Here is a 14,811-nt window from a genome sequence, read left to right on the forward strand (position 1 = left end):
AACTGATGGTCAGTGGCGTCAAAACTCTTCCAACACTAATGCTTCTCAGCCTCCAACCTGCCTGAGACGTCGGAATTGAGTTGGCTGGCGGCCGGACCTCGATCCTCTTTTGGATGGTGTACCACACAACTGCCAGCGGTAACAAGGACTCGACCGGTGATGTTGTGCAGCCGGGAGGACATCCCGACTTTTAGCTCCCGGTGGCTCGAAGGAGGGGGCGAGCTGAGCTTCTAAGTGAGGGGTTAGACAAGTCGCCAGTCGTCCAGATATTGATGACAACATGGCCCTAGACATGCTAAATGCAAGCGAGGTGAGATAATCAGCTGTGGTGATTGGTCTGGAACACCAGGCACGAACATCGAACGGGAAACATGTGTGGAAAAAGCAATTTCGAATGGTAAGGGAAGAATAAGAAAGGGTTTCCCCTCTGATAGCAATCCTTGTGCATGTTTGGCTCCCCTGCAGCTTACCCATGGCATTTCGCCACAATTTTGCCCGGAGACCCATTTCTCATGCCAGTTGACTCCTCTCGACAACAAGGACAATGGCTGCGAATCCCTTTGATTCTGGGGAACCTTGAAAACAGACAGGACAGGGTCAACTGAAGGTGACATGGTAGCATCTTCAGGTAGGCCAAGATGAGAATCCTTGCGGCAAATCCCATGTTCATCCGATCAGAACATTCGCGATGGCATCGTGATGAGAGTCCCGCGAACCGAACTTCACCAATGCAACCACCAAATGACGATGCGGATCTGATTTCTAACTGATTGACATATCACACTGCGTTCCTTGCATCCGCTCACACTTCCCATCCGACTAAAGCACGACGTAGTCCAGCCGTCACACCCTAGCCTCCGAGTCCAGGCTGGGCGCCGGTCGGCTGCTGCGGCGCAAACATCTTCCCTATTCCCTTTCTGGAACAATCGCGTAGCCCGCAGTCCCCCTGTCGAGCATGCACGTCGCCTGCACGCTGAGTCGATAAGCAGTGCAAGCTCGCAATGGAAAAAGCAACAAACATACAGGACGCACTGCCCACGAGCTGCACCCGTCAGAGACCTCTTTAGGCGAGCATTTGCCCTGGGAAACCGCGAATAAGCAAACATTGTCGTCCCATGGCCCGTTGGAACCTCTGCGGCATTGAAAATGGGACCGCGTTGCCTGATTTTCCCATGGGCTTTTGAAAAGAGCTGTTCCACCGTCTTCCCGCGACATCTACATCAGGGCCCTGATCCGTGAACGTTTTTCCATCGAAGCCGCGGACTCGACAATATGGCGACGGCAACGATAACGACAGCGGTGCCGTTGGCATCGGTCTCGACCAACGCGACGATTGGGGACGGGACCGCGACGATTCCGCTGGAAAGACAGAGCCAGATCAGTGTCGTTGCGGTGTCCATTGTTTTCATCATCATTCCGACGATGGCGCTGATCTTGCGATTGATGGCGAGGCGCATGGCACACAGGGCTTTGGATGCGAGCGATTACTGCATTACCGTAGCATGTGTACGTGTTTCTGGGTGCTTGATGGAGCTTTCCTGGGGCTGACTTGGGGTTTGTTATGACAGGTCTTTTCGCACGCGCTGCAACTTGTCTCGATATTCAGTGTCACTCAGGGCGGAGTTGGGTACCTCTTCCGAGAGATCATCCCCAAATATGGACGGGGTCCTATCATCAAGTTTCTCCAAGTATGTCGCACAAACTCAGAGCGCGTCCTTGTGAAGATCCCTTGACTAACGTCTTTGCTTTTCTTATCCAGCTTCTTGTTGTTCAGCAAGTCCTTTGGGCTGTCAGCCTCAGTCTGTGCAAGATTGCCATCCTCCTTCTCTACACCAAACTCTTCTCCACACGGCGCATGATCTTAGCCGCGAGGATCATGGCAGGATTCACCGTCATCTGGACCGCCGTGGCTGTATTGGTGGCCTTCTTCATCTGCCGACCTTTGTCCGATAATTGGCTTCTCGACCTCAAGAACAGAAACTGCGGCAACCAGCCTGCGGCAGATGGAACTCTGGGGGTAGTGAACTTGATGACAGATATCATTGTCCTGATCATGCCGGTATCTTACTTATGGCGACTCAAACTGGAGACGTACCGAAAGGTTGCTCTCATTGCGACTTTCTCGCTAGGAGTTTTGTGAGTCTTGTCATTGATAGAACCCTCCCGTGCTCGTGAACTGACCAAATCTCACCTTCACAGCACGTGTATTGTATCAGCTCTTCGTCTGTATTACCTTGCACACCTAAAGTACACCGACGTGACTTTCGGCATCCCCAATGCGCTCATCTTCAGCGCTCTTGAGCCCGGCGTCGGTATCACTCTGGCTTGCATACCGTTTCTAAGACCGTTGCTCGGCCGGTCGCAATATTCACCAAAGGGGACCGCACAGTACTACACCACGGCAGGCGGTTCGGATCGCACTTCAAGACGTGTTTCGGGCAGGGACGGTTTCGCACTTGTGGCTGATGCTGAGAACTCATCGTCATACCAACTCCAACAGTACGGGCAACGAGACTCCATGCCCTCAATGCCCAGCAAGGCGCACACAAGCATGAGCAGCAGCATCCAAGATCGTTATTGATCTAGATGAGTTTCAGGGAGTTCACAGCCTCCGCTGATGTACGATTGATGACAAAAGCAATATGATGAAATGTAATGATAACTATTCAATCAAAACAACTGGCTCAGTGACGTCCTCTGGCAACTTGCTCCACCTGCTAGTGTAGACTCTTCCATCTTTGATAACAGCCAAGACATTCTTCTCGGGCTCATCCAAGATTGATACATCATCTAATGGGTTCTCGTTCAGGATCAAAAGGTCCGCAGCAAAGCCTTCCTTAACTTGGCCTAGGAAGTTCTCCTGCCTGAGCATCCTAGCTGAATTGACAGTTGCAGATTGTAGCACTTGTTTGTCGCTAAGTGCTTGCTGTCGGATTCCAAACTCCCTGCTTTGTTCAGCCTGCAAGGGGCCGAGAAGATCCGATCCGTGGCAGATGGTGACCCCAGCTTCGGCAGCAATGCGCAGAGACTGCAAGCCTTTCTCGAGTACTTCCTGGTTCTTGCGCTGGTTCTCGGGAGGCAGGAAGCCGGCATACTTGTGGGATGCCATGGCGTCATACGTGACCAGGGTGGGGGTCAGCCAGACCTTGTTCTCAGCCATGAACTCTGCCGTCTCCTTGTCGATAAAGTTGCCGTGTTCGATGCCGGTAACGCCGTTCTCGACCGCATGGCGAATTGCGTGGGGTGTATAAGCATGGGCCGTCACCCAAGTTCCATAACTCCTGGCTACTTCGCTGATAGCCTTGATCTCGTCCGCAGTGAATTGGGTGTTCTCGATCCTATCTGTAGGAGAGGCCACGCCCCCACCAACCATGATTTTGATAAAGTCTGCGCCAGTTCGGAGTTGCTCTCTTGTCGCTCTGATGCATTCCGGTACTCCGTCAACCACGCTGGACAGACCAGCAGTGCTCCCGCAGCATAACTGTGAATGATCATGGGCTCCTCGACGATCGCCATGACCTCCCGTCTGCGAGAGAGCTTGATTTGCGATGAAGAGCCGCGGGCCGGGAAACACACCATCCTGAATAGCTTCCTTCAACGCAAGAGTCGCGCCACCCGTATCGCGGACCGTTGTGAAGCCCTTACTGAGAATGCGGCCGACGACGAAGGATTGTCGAAGGTGAGAGACCGTGTCATCCATGTTGAAGCCCCCGTTGAGACCAGCCTCCCCGGGGACAGAGCTGACGTGCACATGGCAGTCAATCAGCCCAGGGGAAAGATACTTTCCCTTCAAATCGACCACAATTGCGCCGTGCCATTTAGCGTAATCCGCATCTCCGATACTAACACTCTCGACAAATCCATCTGATATCTTAACGGTCGTATTTCCTATGATAGTCCCTTGCGCGGTGTCGACAACGTTGGCATTCAAGAAGAGGTAGGTGTTTTGCCGGGGAAGCTTCCACGGTTTGATAAGCTTCTCCGGAATCGCGGTTTCCGCTTCCGGTCGCCGGGTGGAAACGCCGGGTGCAGGCCCGATCATGACGGGGGCTTTGCGGAGTGTCATTGAGTCAATTGGATTGTTCGGTCTCATTCGCGGTCACCAAACCGGCAGTCCAGGTCACGCGTTGTCGGGTTGATGTTTGAGAGCGAGTTGATCGGTGAGGGGAATCGATACGCGTAGGCCGCCGATAAGCCCGGATGTCGGGTACCCGCCCGGTGCGGTGTCGGCAGCGAGGGATTCAAAGCCCCTGGAGGATCAGTGCGTCAGTTCACCTTCCTGTTTGGGCATTGCAGTAGGCGGGCTTAGAATGTTGAAGCCATTGCGATGCTATTGTGCCTTGAATTATCACTCTTGTCTTGTCATGTTTTATCCTTTTCGCACGCTGAACTATCAGCGTATCTTCGTTAATTTGTCCTGCTTGCTTCATAAGTACCTTGAGTTGCCCTTATCAAAATTCATCCTATAGCAAGATGCATCAATTGTCTAAATACTCACCATCTTGTCCACTGTTCTTCCCTTCCATTCACCATATGCTTCGTAGTTGTCAGGCGAACTTACCAAAAGGGAACATAGTGGCTTCGTCAAAAGCCTTCCCATAAATTCAACAGTAAATACAGCCCCACTTATAAGTCGTTCCCGGAATTCTCTCAGACTTTCTTTTCAGATGCTCTCGGTAACATATATACACAAGACTTACTTGAATACTTCTACATCACGATTAGAATATCTTCCACAACCACATAATTTGCTGCCAACACGACCTGTGAGAATATCCCACCATCGTCTCCACTGCCTTAACGATGGGTATCGTGAACAGGGGAACTGTCCGTGCACCAGAAACAGCCATATTATCCACGAGTATTGCGTCTAGACGCGGAGCATTTTGGATTTTAGTCTGTACTTACGCCGTAATATTACAACTAAAAGATATGATGCCTCTTTCTCGCGTCTCGCGTCTCGCGAGAAGTCATCGCCTGACTTGCACCGAAGGTAGCCGCCTTGTCTCCACCCCAATGACCGGGACTTCCGGGAATGTCTCGGACATGAAGCTTGGAACACAACCAAAGCTAGAATTCTCCCGCTCAAAGTTCAGCTTCCTATCCCTCGGAATAAAATATGATTGTGAGGCAGACCGAGCTCTGTTTTGTAATCTTCAATCTTTCTCAACTGTTATAGACAAGTTCGCAACATGAGAATTTGTGGACGTCACGAATACGTCATATATGGAACCCTGTCCAGGTTATCACAGAGGAGACTACCGTGGCAGCAACACCACACGCCAAAGCCCCAAGAAGAGGGGTCGCGGCGTGTACTGAAACCCACCCGTGCTGGAAAATCTGGAATCTTTAGTAATCGATGGGGTTGGCATATCCACTAGAAGAAACCTCTCATATGCAGTGAGATTCAAGCCAAGGATTCGGCTTCGCCGTTTACGAATTGCTCAAAGTAAACGCCGACACCAGTACAAAAGTCCATATATTCTCACGCATTACCTCCAGTCCTATCGGAAACCCCTTCCACCACTCATCGCATTTCATAACACCCAGCCCCACATCAATCCATCGCTATGTCAGATCTCACAGCACTGCCCAAGGGCTCGCTCATCCTCGTCACCGGAGCGAACGGATACATCGGAGCGCAGGTTATCGATAACCTACTGAAACTAGGCTACCATGTTCGCGGCACAGTCCGCGCTGAAAAGCCGTGGCTGAAGGAGCTGTTCGGTAAGTATGGCGAGGGTGTCTTTGAGCAGGTCGTCGTGCCGCATCTCGAGGACGAGGAAGCGCTTGGCCATGCCATGACTGGCACTGCCGGTGTCGTGCTTGTGGTAAGAATATCACCAGAAGTTATGACGGAGCCCTTCATCTACTTACATGGAACTTAGGCTTCGGATCTGTCCTTGAGCAACGACGCTCAGAAGGTCATTCCCTTCGTTGTGAAGGCCACAGAGAATGCACTTTCAGCTGCAGCCAAGCATGATAGCATCAAGCGGGTCGTTCTCACCTCGTCTGCCTTTGCAGCTTCTACTCCCGAGGCGAATGAGACTGGCGTCGTTGTTGATGAGAACACCTACAATGAGCGTGCGATCAAGGCAGCCTGGGATCCCAACACTCCTGCCCACCGTATGCCTTTTATGGTCTACGCGGCCTCTAAGGCGGAGGGTGAGAAAGCTGCCTGGAAGTGGGTTGAGGAGCACAAGCCAGGCTACGTATTCAACACTATTCTTCCGAACTTCACCGTCAGTTATTTGCCTCATTCTAAAACTCCCGGATGGTTTGGTCGCTGACGTTCATAGACTGGAGAAATCATGCATCCCCAAATGTCCGGCTCAACCATGAAAATGGCTGCCGACGTGCTAACAGGCAACCACGCCGTACTGAAAGCTTTCATGCCTCGTGAGTGATGCCTTGACGCTGCTTTTTGAGCCTGTGCACTGACGATAGCCAGAGCCCTACGTTGACGTCGGTGATGTTGCGCGTCTTCACATCGTCGCTTTGCTCGCCGAGTCGGTCAAGTCCAAGAGAATCTTTGCCGCCGCTCGCCCGGTCAACGTGTCTGAGTTCATTGACGTCTTGCGTGAGCTCAGGCCAGACAACAAGCTGATTCCTGATAAGGATGCGAACGATGGACGGGACCTGACGCAGGTGCTGCCGCTGGCTGAAGCCGAGAAGCTATTGCAGACGTACTTTGGGCAGAAGGGCTGGACGCCATTAAAGGAGAGTGTTGAGGCAGGGATTCGCAATTTCTGAGAGTAGTATTAGCTATCTGTTTGCACATGAAATTGCACATTAGCCAATTGATCGCAGTTTATTTACAGTTAAAGATCTATAAATTGAGCATGGATGAGTTCGGGTTGTTCTCTATGCCTAAACTGCTTCAGAGCTTAGCCCGCAGAGACTCCATCCAGGTATGAGCCAAAACCTTCTTCTCATTAACACTCAGGCCTTGAACACCTTCTCCATTCGCTTTTTCCAACTGCAGCCATTTACTGGACTCAACAATTATCCAATCAGCCATCAGTTGAGCGCAAGCCTTAGGGTCTTCCATGACGAGGAAATGACCCAATGCAGGTAGAACCTTGACGTCAACGCGCCTACTCTCTCCGGGCTGTTTCGCGTACTGCAGAGCGCAGGTTCGGGTCTGCCAGTAATCCCTGATATCATTATCGCTTGGCGTGTCTCTGCCGCCGCAAAGGAAGAAGGTGCTGCAGGTAATGTGGCCCAGCATATGGAACATGTCGACAAGGCCGGTCTGATAGACAGGTTCTGGCTCTTTTATGTTATCGCCGTGGATGAAGGTAGGTTTGAGGTAGTTGACGAGCTCGTGATACTGTTCCGTGACCAGCGAGACTGACTGCGTACTTCTTGGTCTCTTGGGCGCGGTGTTATCGTCGTTCTTGATGGCGAATTTCATGAATAGGTCGATGACTTTGGGGTTCCAGGTGCTGAACATCTTTTTGACAGACTTCTCAGCCGCCTCTCGGTTCGGCCAATGAGTTCTTCGTCTAAGGGTCATATACTCAAAGCCGAGCCCCTCGAGACCCACCTCTGGTGGGCTAATTGCAGGATCCAACAGTATCATTGACGAGAATATACGGCGACTGATGACGGACATTGTAGCTCTGTCAAATCGTTAGCCTCCAGTCAATTTTGTAGGAGCCTGCGCTCGATAACTTACATATGACAGCCTCCCATACTGTGGCCCACCCCAATGATGGGCTGCTTCATCTGGTTCCGGAAGTGCGTCATCAGCTGAAGGAGGTCTTCAGAATGATCTTGCCACGACACTTTATGCAGCCATATTAATGGATGGTGCCTTTGATGATGACGGGGAGCAACCCACGATCCGAAAATTGCCAGGCTTCATTTAGTGAGAGACTCTTGCCCTGAAAAGCGGAATCTGCCATCCAAATCGAGTGGATACCAATTCTTCGAGCGCTTAGTTGATGTTCCAAATGACACCACATAGGCTCATAGAGTTCCTGGTGCATTTAGAATCGAGCATTTGAGCCGAGGGGTCGTACGTATGATGTGTTCACCTTTGGAAATCCATTTGCATGTGCAGCAACAATCGTGACAGCCACCCGATGAGCTGATGAGACCGTTCGCGGCGAGTATTGCTTGACTGCTAATCGGACGAATGCAGGTCCGACCTCGTTGGCTTTCGGGAGCCTCGGGCATGAGATGACATGCTCACGAACATGGAAAACTGTCGAGGCCATCTTTAATGGCTTTTCAAGGAAATCGCTCTTTCGTGTGTGTCTGCCTTCAGGTTTTAAATGTTTCTTCTGGTCAAATTGTAAGAGCCCAGGTATTGAAGGTCACCATGCTTTGGCCGAAACCTTGAAACGACGCGCGGGGTTGACTCGCGGGCCATTTAAGCTCGTCGGGCATTTTCTTTCCCTGAGACGCGACAACTCAATTATTTTGATCACAAGGTAATAATCGTCCATGTTGTTATTTAAATACCGCTCTTGGTTACATTTAGCATCTTGCCTTCCTATGTTTGATCATCTTTTCATTTCTCTCTTCAAACCTCCCGCACAATATCATGGTCATATTCCGGGTTTACCCAATCCGGCTCGCCACATCGTTGCCTGATAGATCCGCCGAACCAATGCAGCGCCGCCAGCGCGGGGATGCAGAAGAATATCGTGATGATACCGTGTCCCGCAAACGTCCAAGAGTATCCCACGCCATCGACCCACGGCGCAATGAAAAAGGGATCAACGAACGCGCTGAAGTTCAGCAGGACGGCGTAGAAGGTGATGACCGCCATGCTCTGCAGCGGGTATGCGTCGACGACGTATGAGCAGATGGCAGTGTTGCCCATTTGGATTCCTGCGCCGACTGTAAAAACGGAGATTCGTTAGCAACATGCACACGCAACCGTTGAGGGGAAGGCGGTGACTTACACAGAGCAAAGGCGACCTGGCCGACTATCCAATGATATCCCTTGTCGATGCTAACACCCCAGATGATGAGGCCGACGGCCGTGAGGAGCGCGGCGGGGTAAGCGAGCCAGAGACGCATCTCGGCCGTCTTGATGCCGTCGTTGCGCTTCGCGAGCTTGATGACAAGCCAGTCGCTGAGCTTGCCGGAGAAGAAGATCTCGGAGATTAGGGTTCCGACGATGAGGCCGATAAAGAAGAGGCTGCGTAATGGTGTGTTAGATATGTGCGATTGAGTGACAAGGACCTGCAACAGAAAACAACTTACCCCTGAGTCTGCGGAGAATAGTCCACGTACGCCACGGGAATCATCGTAATGACGGATAACACCCACCAATACCACCCGAAGCAGTACACGCCCGTCGAGATGGGCACGACAGGGAACTTGAACAGCTTGCCGAAGCGGATGATCGAGTCCCACGGCTTGGGGTGCTTCATCGCCGGCACGGGCTTGACGTTGATGAACGCGAGCTTCTTCGTCCTCTGGATCTCGACCGCTTCAGCGCCTGGCGTGCCGGTTTCCAAAGCTTTCTCATCCACCACGTCCGTCGCCGGCACGAGTCCCTTTGTCTTGGAGAGCATGTAGTCGCGCGGGTAGAGCGTCTCGGGCAGGAACGCTAGCTCCGCGGCGAGGATCACGGCGAAGAAGATGGCCGTGAGCCACTGGATCCAGTAATGGTCAACGAGGTCGACGAAGCCACCAATTAAAGGTCCGGCGAGGAGGCCGAGGTCGATGGCGAGCACCCACAGGCCGACCTTCTGCCCGCGCTCGTGCTCGAAGAACATGTCGTTGATGATGGCGAGGCCGACGGTCGCGGCGGGGCTGACGCCGAGGCCTTGGAAGAGGCGCGCCGCCATGTACCCGCCGTAAGTGCTGGCTTTCGCGGCGCCGATGGTGGACGCGAAGGCGACGACAGTACCGAGGATGAAGATGGGGCGGCGGCCGATGATGTCGGCTGGCGAGGACCAGATGAGGGGCCCGATAGCGAGGCCAAGGGCGGGTATGGCTACGGTCCAGTTGACCATCTCGAGGGTGAGGGAGTATTGCTCCTGCAGCTCGGGGAAGGAGGGTACTGTTGTTGTTGTGATGTAGGTGAACATGAAGTAGCTGTGTGGTTGGCTTCGGGTTAGCTATGTTGCGAATAGGCCCATGTTCCACACGAGAGAATTGAAGCTTACAGAGCCATCACAATGGCAAGAATGCTATTCTTCTGGAAGGCGGACCAGTTCAATGGATCTAGAGGGTCATCTTGGACTGGCTGAGGGTGGACGCTGAAGCCGTCCTTTGTGATTGTGACCTCCTGCGTCGCTTTGCCGATTCCGTGCTCCCCGGACGGCGGAGGGATCGTCTTCTCCTTTTCGGTGATGGAGTCCGCCATCTCGAGGTGGTTTTACCTTGAAAGTCGGACTCAAACAATGCGAAGATATAAGTGAGCGACGTGAAGAGCAAAAGAATCCAAGTTGCGAGAAAAGGGGGTATCTCGAAATCACACAAAGTCACCACACCAAAACACGCGAAACTTGAATCCAAATAACCGGGACAGCGACAGACATATATTAATTCACGTACAACTTTCTTATCTGGATGATCCTCACTGCATGGTAAGCCAACAAGGACTACCTCCGACACCCTCACCCCAGCTCATCCCGTCCTCCCACGCGAAAGGGAGACATGCGCAAAAACAGACAAGCTTTTTCTGCATTGCGAGCCGCCCAATGACTGCCCCAGACGCTTGTTCGTAAATCCCTTTCAACAAGCCCGTCCTAACATCCTACTGGACAAAAATGGCTCTGGGTGATGGCAATTGTGCCTCTTGAGTGGTCGCAGACCTGCCATAGATAAGGCAACCCGGGAGGGGAAGGGATGTTGTTGTTCCCGGGGGAGACAAGGGGGGACCCGCCAAGAGATAAGGACCGTCGCATCTGCAGTACAGCAGCCCATCATAGTCTTATCTGCTGCCTTCAAAAGCTGGGGCTACCGTTGGAAAGAAGAGTGATGACGACCAAGACGTGCAGAGTCTGATAAGATGCCGCTGCACCCCCGGGAAGCATGTTGCAGATGCATTTGGTTGCCTCGAAGCAGAAAGGCTGCTACACGTCCTGCAGATTTGCGGGGCTTGGATGAGATTCTGGAAATGCCCTCAGCTTTTGCTTGCATGAGACCAACACTTAGGACTGATAGTTACAGCAAAAATAGACACAGGATGAGATGATCTAGCACGTATGCTTAATCGTCAAATCTACACATTTAGGAAGAAGGCGTTTGATGGCTTATCATGGCGTGTTGTTTGGTCATTGTTCAATCTCCACGCATGGCTTGGGCGAAGGTTTCGGATGGGATGATCACCCTCGTAGCACGGTCGCGCGCCATTTTTGAGGCTTGAACAACGTTTACTACCGTTTCTCAGCTTAGATTTGAAAGAATCATGTTTCACAGACTTCATCGACGTCTGCAGATTTTGCATATCCCCAGATCCACGAGAGCGGTTCGGTTCGATGACAACCTCGAAGGGTGACACAGAGAAGATCTTGTCTTCTATCCAGGCACCAAATGCCGTGCCACACCTCGCTTGCATCAATCCCAGCATCCAGAGAACTCATCCAAGATCTGCCGCCCCCCCCGCGATTGGTCTCCCGCGGTCAAAGACTTGATCAATACCAATGTCTAAAAGACATGCAACCTCTTTCATGCCGGGCGATAAGCGAGGATCGCGTGGGAGAGCCAATGATGAGTGCAGGAGGTTTTGATACGATACCGAACCCCAGCCACAAGAGCATCCTACCGATGTGTGGCACTCTGATGCTGTGGCTGGTGTGGCTGGTGAAGCTATGTGGCTCATGTCGGTGCGCAGAGGAATCCCGCCAAACGTCATCATATAAATCCATGCCAACTCAATTGCAAAAGTCAAGCTCCCTCCTGAGCTGCGTTGAATCATATAGCGGCGGAAGCCATTAAGTGCATGGGGCAACTCATGACTCCCGGCGGTCGGCAAAGCCGGACGGAGAAACGACCCGAGTCATGGGGTTCGGACGGCGGAATGCTGCCGGTGCTAGCAACGGCTTTCTTTGTTTGCTGCGGGATTCTGTCAACTCTTTCCCCTCGTGCACGGATCAAAACGGGATGGGAAATAAGGGCGTTACGGCTTGATGGCTGCCAAGCGAAGGATAATCCGAAGGTGCTGGCGAATATTCAGCCTACCTAAGTACTGTTCTCCCACCAATTATTCTATCTTACTAAGGGGAGTTTACGCTCATGTTTCGGTAGTGATATGATACCAACCAGTGTTGTGGAGCAACTTGAAGATCAGCACGACAGGATGATCACGCAAACTGAAGATCAGCACGACGGGATGATCACGCAAACTCCCGATTCATGTCACATTTGCAGCATCACATCATCGCAAAGATCAAGAAGGTTGAAGTAATGTCAGGACGACCAATCTATTCAGCCCGCCCCTTCCCATTCATCTAGATACATCTCACCCGGCACCGCCGCAGCGAGAGAGAAGGACGGCTTGAAGCCGTGTTTTTCCACAATTCCACATTGTTGTCCAAAAAAGCTTCCCAACAAGTGTTGTCTATATGTACATTTGAAAAAAGCCAACAAAGCATTGTTTGTCTCATATCATCGTGCCCAAATCCGTCTCAAAGGAGAACAGATTTAGTTGCGGACAACGTTGTGCTGGCGAGCCATGCGGCGCGCAAGGCGGCGGCGGCGCTTCTCAGCGCAGGAAGGCTTGCCGGTGGGCTGGGCAGCGGCGGCAGAGGTAGCAGCCGGGGCAGAGGTGGAAACGGCCTCAGCGGCGGCGGAGGTGGTGGCAGCGGCGGGGGCAGAGGTAACGACGGCAGCCGGGGCGGAGGAAGAGGCGGCAGCAGCGGTGGTGGTGGCGGCAGGGGCAGCGGAAGAAGCAGCGCCGGTAGAGCCACCGGAGGAAGAGCCGTCGGTGCTGCCGAACTTGGAGTCGAGCTCAGGGCCGGGGATGACGTAGGACTTCAGGGAGTTGTAGATGGAGATGAGGATGCCAGCGTCGGAGGCCTTGTAGAGGGCAGTGCCGAGGGTGCCGGCGGGGGCCTCAGAGCCGGAGCCGGTGATCTCGATGTTGAAGCACTGGGGGTAGTTCTGGGCACCGTTCTCCTGGCCGGCGGAGTGCAGGGCGATGATCTCGTGGCGCCAGACGTACTTGCCGGGCTTGACGGCGTCAGGGATCTTGATGGTCCAGGTGTTGTTGTTGGCGATGAGCTCGTCGGTGGCCCACTCGCCGTTGTTGGCGGCGGCGGCGTCCTCGAGGCCCTTCTGGCCGATCTTGAAGAACTCGAGGCCGGCCTTGTCGACGGTCGCGCAGTCGTCACCGCAGGGGGCGAGGTAGTCGATGACGGGGCCCTTGTGGGACTCGGGCCAGGTGTTCCAGAAGAACTTGACGGTGTCGCCGGCGGCGGCGGTGGCGGTCAGGGCGGCGTTCTTGGCGCCCTTGTGGCAGATGATGTCGCCGGAGGCGTAGGAGGAGGGATCGACGAAGCCGTTGTCGGTGTTGGTCGCGGACCATCCGTAGACCTCGGGGGGGCTGGCCATGTAGGGGTAGGAGGTGACGTCGTAGCCCTGGAACTCCTTGCCGTTGACGGTGAAGTAGTTGACGTGGCCGTGGCCGAGGACGGAGGCGGCGCCGGCGAGGGCGGAGACAACGGCGGAGGTCTTGAAGGAAGGCATCTTGGTGGTTGTGTTTGGTTGGCTGGGGTTTCCAAAAGTTGGGATGGTTGATGTGGAGTGAGCGAGTGGAAAGACTTCAAGTCGGATAATGAACTTCAGTCAATGAAGTGAGTGAATGATTTTCAAAAATGAAAGAAAGGTGCTGTAAAAGCAGGGAAAGAGTGTGGGAATGGAAAGCAGCGGATGAGCCTGATGGGTGAGGAGGAGAAGAGGGAAGAGATGGATGAGGGCGACGAGACGGGAGACTTATATCTCGAGATGAGGAAGAGGGAACCACAGAAACCACAGTCCACCGGCGCCAATACCTAGCGTCTGCCTGCCTACCCTACCCGTTCGTAGGTCGTCGTCGTCGTCGTCCGTGGGACCGGCCGCCTGCGTAAGCGTGGCTGCAGGACAATTTCGAGCGGGACCATCAGGAGACGGCGGCATCGCTCATCCCATGTCGACATACATGCTGGCAGGGCACCACCGCGGCCCCATCTCCGTCCATCAATGATCACGGAGGTTGGCTCCCCTCCCAGGGGAGTGCCATGGCTTCCAAGGAGCCCCTGCGCAAATCCAGGTGGTCCAGCGGCGCAAGGCGGTGGGCAGAATGACAGGCACAGTTTTCTTCTCTCCTTGGTGTGCTGTGAGGCGCGGTGGTGGTGATGCAGTGGGTTGGTGGAAAGAATGTCTCGAAGCGGGGTTCGTCGTTGAAAGCCAGGAGCCCACGGGAACCCCTGCATTTCCAGAACGACAAGGAGGAGGAGGTGGTGGGGTTGGGATGAATGGGGCCGGGATCTAGGATCGTAGCTGCGGCCGAGACGAGGCCATCGCGGCTGGAAAGATGCCCATAGGCCCAAGGGCGGGAAAACAAGCGGGGACACTGGCCATGCTGGGCAGCTATCGCGAAATCAAGCCGTTTCAGCGTAAATGAAAGGTGATGGCGACCTGGGTAGCATCCCGACGTGCAGGGTTTAGGTCGCAGTCCAGCCCGGTAGTGTAGGCACGCCGAGGAGATACCTACATACTAGCCGGGCCCAGCTTTAAGGCGGCCCAGAATGGTGAGATGCTACGCGGCAGGCGGACTGGTCGTTCGCTTCGACGGCGCACGGCAACGGCGTGGTGGTGGCTTGGAGTTGCAGCGTAAAAGGGGGAGGTAAGGCGGAGGGA

The 14,811-nt window shown here is 53.6% G+C and overlaps 6 protein-coding genes across 6 annotated transcripts; 2 read left to right on the top strand and 4 right to left on the bottom strand.

Annotated features, from left to right (window-relative positions):
- Positions 1-1,272: 1,272 nt before the first annotated feature.
- On the top strand, positions 1,273-2,581 carry GCG54_00011077 (uncharacterized protein; the record flags this gene model as incomplete). Its single annotated transcript, XM_045410987.1, has 4 exons — positions 1,273-1,506; positions 1,569-1,688; positions 1,760-2,136; positions 2,200-2,581. The coding sequence occupies 4 exons, from the start codon at positions 1,273-1,275 to the stop codon at positions 2,579-2,581; spliced, it is 1,113 nt and encodes a 370-aa protein (XP_045268045.1).
- Positions 2,582-2,662: 81 nt separating this feature from the next.
- GCG54_00011078 (uncharacterized protein) lies at positions 2,663-4,066 on the bottom strand (the record flags this gene model as incomplete). The annotated part of the gene is made up of 1 exon (XM_045410988.1): positions 2,663-4,066. The coding sequence occupies one exon, from the start codon at positions 4,064-4,066 to the stop codon at positions 2,663-2,665; it is 1,404 nt and encodes a 467-aa protein (XP_045268046.1).
- Positions 4,067-5,570: 1,504 nt separating this feature from the next.
- GCG54_00011079 (Aldehyde reductase 2) lies at positions 5,571-6,753 on the top strand (the record flags this gene model as incomplete). Its single annotated transcript, XM_045410989.1, has 4 exons — positions 5,571-5,831; positions 5,889-6,242; positions 6,300-6,399; positions 6,452-6,753. 4 exons carry the CDS (start codon positions 5,571-5,573, stop codon positions 6,751-6,753), a joined length of 1,017 nt encoding a protein of 338 aa, XP_045268047.1.
- A 127-nt stretch (positions 6,754-6,880) lies between these two features.
- Positions 6,881-7,618, bottom strand: GCG54_00011080 (uncharacterized protein; the record flags this gene model as incomplete). Its single annotated transcript, XM_045410990.1, has 1 exon — positions 6,881-7,618. One exon carries the CDS (start codon positions 7,616-7,618, stop codon positions 6,881-6,883), a length of 738 nt encoding a protein of 245 aa, XP_045268048.1.
- Positions 7,619-8,533: 915 nt separating this feature from the next.
- GCG54_00011081 (putative MFS-type transporter) lies at positions 8,534-10,333 on the bottom strand (the record flags this gene model as incomplete). The annotated part of the gene is made up of 4 exons (XM_045410991.1): positions 8,534-8,853; positions 8,919-9,157; positions 9,223-10,062; positions 10,134-10,333. The coding sequence occupies 4 exons, from the start codon at positions 10,331-10,333 to the stop codon at positions 8,534-8,536; spliced, it is 1,599 nt and encodes a 532-aa protein (XP_045268049.1).
- Positions 10,334-12,615: 2,282 nt separating this feature from the next.
- GCG54_00011082 (Endoglucanase-4) lies at positions 12,616-13,659 on the bottom strand (the record flags this gene model as incomplete). The annotated part of the gene is made up of 1 exon (XM_045410992.1): positions 12,616-13,659. The coding sequence occupies one exon, from the start codon at positions 13,657-13,659 to the stop codon at positions 12,616-12,618; it is 1,044 nt and encodes a 347-aa protein (XP_045268050.1).
- Positions 13,660-14,811: the final 1,152 nt, after the last annotated feature.

This window comes from Colletotrichum gloeosporioides, assembly GCF_011800055.1.
Source record: "Colletotrichum gloeosporioides strain Lc1 chromosome Unknown consensus_17, whole genome shotgun sequence".
NCBI classification, from domain to species: domain Eukaryota; kingdom Fungi; phylum Ascomycota; class Sordariomycetes; order Glomerellales; family Glomerellaceae; genus Colletotrichum; species Colletotrichum gloeosporioides.